We start from the raw sequence: 8370 nt of genomic DNA on the forward strand, positions 1-8370 counted from the left end.
AACACTGATAGAGAGATATGCACAGCTGTTTGCCCCCCCCCCCCCTGCAGGTATCAATACATACTCTGGGTTAATTAATAAGGAAAAAGTGATTTTATTAAATACAGAAAGTAGGATTGAAGTGGTTCCACGTAGTAACAGACAGAACAAAGTGAATTACCAAGTAAAATAAAATAAAACACGCATGTCTGAGTCTAATACAGTAATATAACTGGGTACAGATAAAAACCTCCCCAGTTCCAGAATGCTCCTTTTTACAGACTAGTCTCCTTCTAGTCTGGGTCCAGCAATCACTCACACTCCCTGTAGTTACTGTCCTTTGTTCCAGTCTCTTTCAGGTATTCTTGGGGGTGGAGAGGCTATCCCTTTAGCCAGCTGAAGACAAAATGGAGGGGTCTCCCAGGGGGTTAAATAAACTTTCTCTTGCGGGTGGAGACCCCCTCCTCTCTCCTATGCAAAGTCCAGCTCCAAGATGGAGTTCTGGAGTCACATGTCCATGCATGAGTCAGTTTTTACCAGCCAAGCCACAATCCTGGGAAGGCTCTGATGTGGATTGGCATCTTCAAGTTCATTGTTGGCTGAAGTGGTTTTTGATTGGGCACCTAATTTGCACTTTTCTCAGGAAGCTGACCAAATGCTCTACTAGGCTAGTTAAAATCAAGCAAGTATACAGCCAATATTCCTATGTGGTTTTGGGGAAAGCAAAATTTTCTGTGGGAAAAAGTCAACTTTGTTGAAATGGCAAATACGGCAGGAGAGGGGGCAGCATGAGAGATGAACAGGCCGTTTGCTCGTGTACACACAGCACAAGAGAGAAATACAGGAGAATGGATCTGCTCTGCTCCGGGCTGGGAATTGCTTTGTTTGTTCTCTAGAGAAGGGAATGCAAACTGTTCAGCAATCCCTCCCCACAACCCGTAAGAAGAGTTAATGCTGAACGTGTGTCAGTGGGGCCATCTACCGTCCAAAGCAATGACTACATTTTCTGGACAAAACAATGAGGCCTTTGGACACCGAACGTCAGGAAGTCTGGAGACGGACAATGAAAGGAACCCAGCACCGCCCCACTGGTCTAGGACCTTCCACTCCAACAGTCTGACTCTGGCCACTCAACTTTATCCCCTGAAACTGACAACACGTCCAACTAGTTTCCTTGCCTCAACTCCCATTGCTCTGCAACCTACACTGCAGAGCTTCCTAAAAGCGTCCCTTGTCCAGCCGTGCATCCCACCCCGTTTCCAGGGCTGTTCACAGACCAAAGGGCAGCCTGGCCAGGGGGCAGAGCAGCCAGGCTAAGCCTGTGGAGTGACCCCGGTGATGTGACCGGGGGGAACTGGCTGAATCCCTGAATTGTCCGTTTCCAGACTTTGTGCAGTTTGGGGCTTGGGAAGCTGCAGTAGTTCTGTGCAGAAAGTGCATTTAGGGGCCGTTAACTAGTCCGTTCTGCATTGATGCCCACACGACCCCTCCTTCCGTGCACTACCCTCCCCTCGTCCCTCCAGGCTCCCGCCCCGCTGTGCCTTTCTAAGGGGCTGAGGGGTTTAATCACAGAACTCTTGTTTTACTGCTTCAAAGGAACTAGTTTATTTGGCCATGTAGCAGATCGCTGACTCACTGGCGCGGCGCCTCCTGCTGGTCATCCAGTAATTAGTTCAATTCCAGCACTAGGAGCGCCTCCTGCTGGCCGGTGTCTCTCCTGCTTCAGGCCCCCATGTCCCTCACAGACCCCAGTGCCCCTTATCTTGGGGTGCTGTCCCAAAGCAGTGCCCCCGCACTCTGGGTCTCCCTTCCCAGGGGAACCCCCTCCCCCTATGCCCACCTTGCCTCAGTGGTCATCAGTACTGCCAGTCGTCATCTAGCCCCCTTTCTCTGGGGCAGACTGCATAGGGTTACCATACATCCGTTTTTTCCCGGACATGTCCGGCTTTTCGGCAATCAAACCTCCGTCCGGGGGGAATTGCCAAAAAGCCGAACATGTCCAGGAAAAATACCGGCTGGGCACTTCCCCTCCCGCGGCTGCTCTGCTCCTCCCCGGACTCAGACTTCGGTTCTGTTGAAGAGCCAAGCTGCCCGAGCCAGCGCTACCGGCTTCGGGCAGCCCCCGTGCCTCCAGACCCTGCGCCGCCGGAGCAGAGCAGCTGGAGCCGGGGAGGAGAAGTGCCCAGCCGGCGGCTCGGGGTCCGGAGGCATGGGGCTGCCCGAAGCCAGTAGCGCTGGCTCGGGCAGCTTGGCTCTTAAACAGAGCCGAAGTCTGAGTCCGGGGAGGAGCAGAGCAACTGGAGCCCGGGAGGGGAAGTGCCCGGCCGGGGGCGCAGGGTCTGGAGGCATAGGGGCTGCCCAAAGCCTGAGCGCTACCGGCTTCATGGTTGGCCGGGCAGCCTCTAGACCCTGTGCCCCCGGCTGGGCGCTTCCCCTCCTGGGCTCCAGCTGCGCTGGGGAAGCGCCGGCCGGGGGCGCAGGGTCTGGAGGCTGCCCGGCAAACCATAAAGCCGGTAGCGCTCGGGCAGCCCTTTTCGCGTGGCTGAGAGGGAGGAATGGGAGTTAGGGCGGGGACTTTGGGGAAGGGGCGGAGTTGCGGCGGGGCCAGGGGTGGGAAAGGGGCAGGGCCGGGGTGGGAAAGGGGCGGGGCTAGGGCCCGTGGAGTGTCCTCTTTTTTTATTTTTTAAATATGGTAACCCTAAGACTGCATCTGTCATGGCCACTCATCACTGGCAAGGGGGTCGGATCAGCTGCTTCTGCCTATGCCCAGGCGGCACCTCTGCAGCCCCAGTACCACCCTGGGCCTTACCAAGCCTCAGCCTGGGGAATTGCCAAGCTGGAGCTCCCCAGCTCCTCTTGCCCATCCCCAGCCCTGCTCTGCTTCAGGTCCCCTGTGCTCCCCGGCAGCCAGGCCCTTCCCACTCCCAGCTGGAGTGAGACTGAGCCAGCTCCTCCCTTAGCCCTTCTAGCAGGGCCAAAGCTGTGGCTGCCTCTTCAAGCAGCCGACCTCAACTGCCTTTAACCTCTTCTCCTCGGAGCAGGGTTACTGCCCCGCTCCAGGTCACTTTTCCTTCTTTTGGCTTAAAGGGTCTTTTTGGAAGGGGAAATCCCTGGCTTAACCGTCTTTAGGTGTTATTAAAGCCCCTTGTCGGCTACGTAAGCAGGGGGTGAATGAGCTCTCCTGTAACATCTAGCCGTGAGCTGGGGGGAGAGTTCAGGAACAGGCCGTATTTGCACAGACATGCCTACTGTGCCTAGGTAATGAGCCGATGGAGCTGTTTTGCCAAAGGGATCCGTTTTGGGTGCTGTTGGGTACAGTTCACGATAGTGTTGAGTGCAGGGGTGCTGAAGTGCTGTTATCCGTATGAGTAAAGGGTGGCAGAACCAATCGGAGATTAATGCACAGGCCCACAGGGCCCGTGCCCAGGGGCGCCAGCCAATTTGGGGGCCCCTGCAGGAGCACCGGAACCTGTGCAGAAGTTAGGGTTACCATATTTCAACAAGCAAAAAAGAGGACGGGAGGAGCCCCGCCCTAGCTCCGCCCCTGCCCCTCCCACTTCCCGCCCCCCCAGAACCCCCAACCCTCCCCCCGTTCCTTGTCCCCTGACTGCCCCCTCCTGGGACCCCTGCCCCTAACTGCCCCCCGGGACTCCACTCCCTATCTAAGCCTCCTTGCCTCTTGTCCCCTGACTGCCCCAACCCTTATCCACACCCCCACCCCCAGACAGACCCCTGGGACTCCCACGCCCCATCCAACCACTCCCCACCCCCTGACAGCCCCCCCCAGAACTCCCAACCCATCTAAACCCCTCTGCTCCCTGTCCCCTGACTGCTCCGATCCCTCTCCACACTCCTGCCCCCTGACAGCCCCCCCCAGAACTCCCAACCCATCTAAACCCCTCTGCTCCCTGTCCCCTGACTGCTCCGATCCCTCTCCCCACTCCTGCCCCCTGACAGCTCCCCCCCAGAACTCCCAGCCCCCTACCCCCCGCTCCTTGTCCCCTGACTGCCCCCTCCTGGGACCCCTGCTCCTAACTGCCCTCCAGAACCCCACCCCCTACCTAAGACTCCCTGTTCCTTGTCCCCTAACTGCCCCCTCCTAAGACCCCCCCCAACTGCCCCCCAGGACCCTACCCCCTACCTGTACCCTGACTGCCCAAAACTTTCTCCACTCCCCTCCAAAAGCCCCCCCCCCCGTTTCTTGACTGCCCCCTCCAGAACCTCCCTGTCCCTTCTCCTGCCCCCCCTTACCCTGCTGCTCAGAACAGGGTGTTGGGCTCTGTGCCAGCCGGACACATGGCTGAGCTCCCCAGCACAACACAAAACCCGGTCCCTGGCCCTGCACAGGGTTGCCGGAGCGGGCTGCAGGAGGAGGAGCTGCCGGCCAGCTCAGAATGCAGGGAGGGGGGGGGTGGGAGGAGGAAGCTGCTCCGGAGTCCAGCCCGGGACTTTCCTGCAGCCCTCCCAGCCGCTCGCTCTGCCGGGGGAGGGGGGAAATCCCGGACATTGTGAGTGCTTTACAAATTCCCCCCGGACGCTATTTTTAGCACACAAAAGGAGGACATGTCCGGGTAAATCCGGACGAATGGTAACCCTAGCAGAAGTGAGGGTGCCACTGGCTCCAGAACTGTGACCCCGCTTGTCCTCTTCCCCTGTGGCTCTGTCCCCTGCCAGGCTGGAAGCTGGAGCCTGGCTGTGGTAAGAGGCGCCCAGGGATCCAGGGCCAGTTGTGGGGAGCCCTGGACCCTCCACCTGCCCAGGGTGGGGGGCCAGGGAGCCCGAGAGCAGCCCACAGTCTGTATCCCCACCCCCAGGGAATGCCGCCCAGGGTAGGTGGAGAGTCTGGGCCTCCCCACTCTGACTTGGGTCCCTGGACAGCTCTTACCACAGGCCAGCTTCAAGCCAGGCCTGGGAGTGGAGCCTTGGGGGGAAGAGGAGGACCAAGGGGCAGGACCCCATGGTGAGGGGAGCTAGGGAGACCAAATGTTCTTTGTACCCAGCACCCCAATAATCCTTAATCGGCCTCTGGGTGGTGTGGGCAGAGCCATGGGAGCGGGCGGTGAGGTTGGTGGCTGCATTTGGGCCAGACTGGAGGGGAGCGGCCAGGAGCCAGGTAGAGCAGCTAAGGGGAGTCTAGGTTAGTCGAAGTCATGACACCCGCACTGGATGGATGAGGAGCAGTGCTTTGAGGACTGGCCCTGCCTCCATAGCCCTAATTGGCTGGGGATGGGCACACAGGAGAAGCTGACCTCCCACCCCGTCCCTCAGAGCCCTGGCTGGCTGGAGAGCTGGCAGGAAATCCTGCCTCTCCTGCCTGCTGCCAGCCCTTCTCCCACCCTTCGAGAAGGGGCTGTCGGAGAGACATGTGCTGCCCCTGCAGGGACACAGCAGGGCCCAGGGGAGCCTGAGCTCAGGGCTGGGAGCTGGGCCCAGGGAGCCGCCCTGCGCATGTGCGAACGGGTCCTGGCCCAGAGGGAAGGAGCCTGTTGGTGCTCGATGCAGGTAGAGCCTATCAGGCCTCCGGCCCCCTCCTGCTGATGGTTCTTGGCAGCGACGCGGGGCTGTGGCCAAGCTGAGGAGGGTACCAGGGTGGGTCTCTGCTCTGGAGGGATTCTGGGTGAATTCCTGCCTCCCCACGGGTGTCAGAGTTTGGAGCAATCCAGCAGGGAGAGGCGCCCCAGTGCCCAGCGGATAACTGAGGCCTACAGCTGGGCCAGCGGAGGGACAGGGAGGCGAATGTGCTGAGAATACGCCCAGCTGTGGAGCTGGGAATATCCTCTGTAAAGCCCTCACGTCACTCGGCTCTCTCCTCCACACACAGATCAGGGGAAAGGGAGCCTCCGGCGCAGCAGAGCCAGTGACATGCGGGTAGCCCAGGGTAAGTGGTAAGTGTGTCCCGCTTGCATTGTCACCCCTCACAGTGGTGACACACACACACACACACACACACACTGCAGAGATCTGGGAGCAGAGTGCCAGCGGTGAGAATTCCCTCTGGCACAGCTATGGGGACATCAGTCTGGCGCGAGGCGAGAGACCAGAGCTCACCTCCAGGACTCCTCAGCGCAGCCTGATCTGGCCAAGATGCAGCTGCTGTTCCTCAGTGGAGGAGTTGGGAAGGAGGCCAAGGAAAGATTTTATGGAAACTCCACTGTGATCATAACTCTGAGCGGGGTTTTGTTCCATGAGGTTTTGTTCTTGACAACTTGTTTCGTTTTGCCCACAGCCTGGCCCAAGGACTGCAGCGAGATAACCTGGAACAGGGTCAGTGGCGTCTTCGTCATCCAGCCCACAGGACTCCACCAATTCGAGGTCTACTGTGAGCTGAACAGCACCAGTGAGGGCTGGACGGTCCTCCAGCGGAACCGGCACGACACACAGATCACCTGGGCTGAGTCCTGGAGCACCTACAAGTACGGCTTTGGCAACGTGCAGGATGACTACTGGCTGGGGACGGAGTACATCTATCGGATCGCCAAGCAGAAGATCTACCAGGTCAGGTTTGTCATCCACGATTCATCCGGCACCATGAAATACGCAGACTACAACCTCTTCGGTCTGGAAGACGAGTCCAAAGGCTACAGGCTGAGGCTGGGCTCTTACACTGGGACTGCAGGGGACGCCATGACTTCAAACAATCCTAGCACCGTGCATGACAACATGAAGTTCTCTGCTAAAGACCTGGATCAGGACACTTACGGTGGGAACTGTGCGTCTAGCTATGATGGGGGCTGGTGGTACTCGGCTTGTTATTCTGTTCGACTGAACATCAAAGGGAGCATCACTTGGGGTAGTTTCTGTAGTGGGAACTGCCAAGCCTCCGCCATCCTCATCAAACCAGCGTCCTACTGTTAGTCACCCCTTCCCCACCCTCCTGTCTGCAGTGAGGCCAACCCCTGCTCCACGAAGGGAGGGAAAAGGGTCAGAGTGTGTCATGGCCAAACCTCCCGCCCGCTCTCACAGGCCTTGCTGGGGGAAGTATCAGGGTTACCCAGGAAACGGGGCCACTTTCCTTTTCCTCTCCCTCCCTGCAGACTTTCCGAGCTTTTCTCCCCTGGGCCTTTCTGCGCTGGGCTGACTCCCGTGCACCAGCGTTCGGCTGGAGTGACTCTTCCGCGTCATTTTAGCTCGGCGATGCGATGAGCAGGCCTAGAGGTCACTGGAAAGGTGAAATCCCAAGCATGGCGGGAGCTTCTCAAACACCCTCTGCATGGCCCTGCCTTGGGATCCAGGCTTTGGAATAAACACACACTTCTAAGCAGTGAGGTCTGCAGCTGGTAACTCTGTGCCTTGCTGTCACTCTCTTTCCGGGTGCTCCCATGGGCACCACGCTGCTGGAGAACATGCCTGGCGTTACCAGGTTCACAGGCAGGGCATGCGGGGCTGCTGGGATGGGCCCTTTGCTCCCTGCCAGAGTAAATCTCCAGGCCACCAGCCCTTCCGTTTGGGGTTGCGGGAAGGAGAGACTGGGGCCAGAGGGATTTTCTGGGGAAGGAGAAAGAGGAGATGTGAGCGGGAGGAGAGACTTGGGCCCTTAGTGCTGGGAGAGAGGAGTCCTTGGGCCCCCTGTCCTCCGGACCACATCCAGAGAGCCTGTAGGGCAGAGGCAGCATCCATCCCACTCCCACTGCAGGCGGAGCTGCTCCTCGCCTGAGACTGAAGGCTCTGCCCGCAGCTCTGCCTGGCCACATGCAGACTCCTGGAGCAGGAGCGCGGTGCCTCATACCAGGGCATCCTGTGGCAGCCCCCATCTATGGGGTATCACGCTGGACCTAAATGCTGCGGCCAGGTCCCTGGATTCTGCAGCACTTCGTTTCAATTAAAGAATGGTGCCCAGGGGCTGGGGCCGAAGGCATCTTTGTGGGGTAGGACCCTGCTGGCTGGAGCCATGTCCCAGCAGGGACCAGGTGGGGAGGCCCCAGACCACTTGGCCGAATGCATCCCACTGCTTGTGTGGTAAGATGCAGCCTGTTTTCCCAGCTAGCACATGCTCCCATGGCAGCTTGCACACTAGTTAGTTAGGAGTCTGGCCGCACCCCTTGGCAGAGGATAGTGCCCCTATGGTGGCCCGCAGGCCTGGTGCAAGGACTGGTCCCTTTCCCTAGTGCTGTCTGGGCCCAAGGTAGGAATCCTGCACCACTCCTGCACAGACAGGGGGAGGGGAGGAAAGAGGCCCCTGGTGCTCCCATGCCACCTGGCACAGGGCCTGGCTCTTCATCTCTACATCCGTCCTGCCCCTGCAGTCAGCAGGGCCCAGTTCTCTGAAGGGATCAGTGCCCCCTCCCTCGGCAACACCGTGGAGTTGCTCCGTGTGACACCATCATTCAGCTTGTGCCGATCAATCCTTTCATAGGAAACATTTGAAAATGCTTTGAAATCTCCCGGCTCCCT

At 58.9% G+C, this 8370-nt stretch overlaps 1 protein-coding gene across 2 annotated transcripts in view; it reads left to right on the forward strand.

Moving 5' to 3' along the window:
• LOC128846412 (fibrinogen-like protein 1-like protein) overlaps positions 1-7217 on the forward strand; it is a 196968-nt gene extending 189751 nt beyond the window's left edge. For both annotated transcript variants that reach the window (XM_054045497.1, XM_054045496.1), the window contains exons 3-4: positions 5801-5857; positions 6206-7217. In XM_054045497.1, the coding sequence (XP_053901472.1) occupies positions 5801-5857; positions 6206-6834 (686 nt within the window). In that variant the 3' untranslated portion in view covers positions 6835-7217. The remainder of the gene's footprint in view (positions 1-5800; positions 5858-6205) is intronic.
• The last annotated feature ends 1153 nt before the right edge of the window (positions 7218-8370 follow it).

This window comes from Malaclemys terrapin, chromosome 12 (assembly GCF_027887155.1).
Source record: "Malaclemys terrapin pileata isolate rMalTer1 chromosome 12, rMalTer1.hap1, whole genome shotgun sequence".
Taxonomy (NCBI): domain Eukaryota; kingdom Metazoa; phylum Chordata; order Testudines; family Emydidae; genus Malaclemys; species Malaclemys terrapin.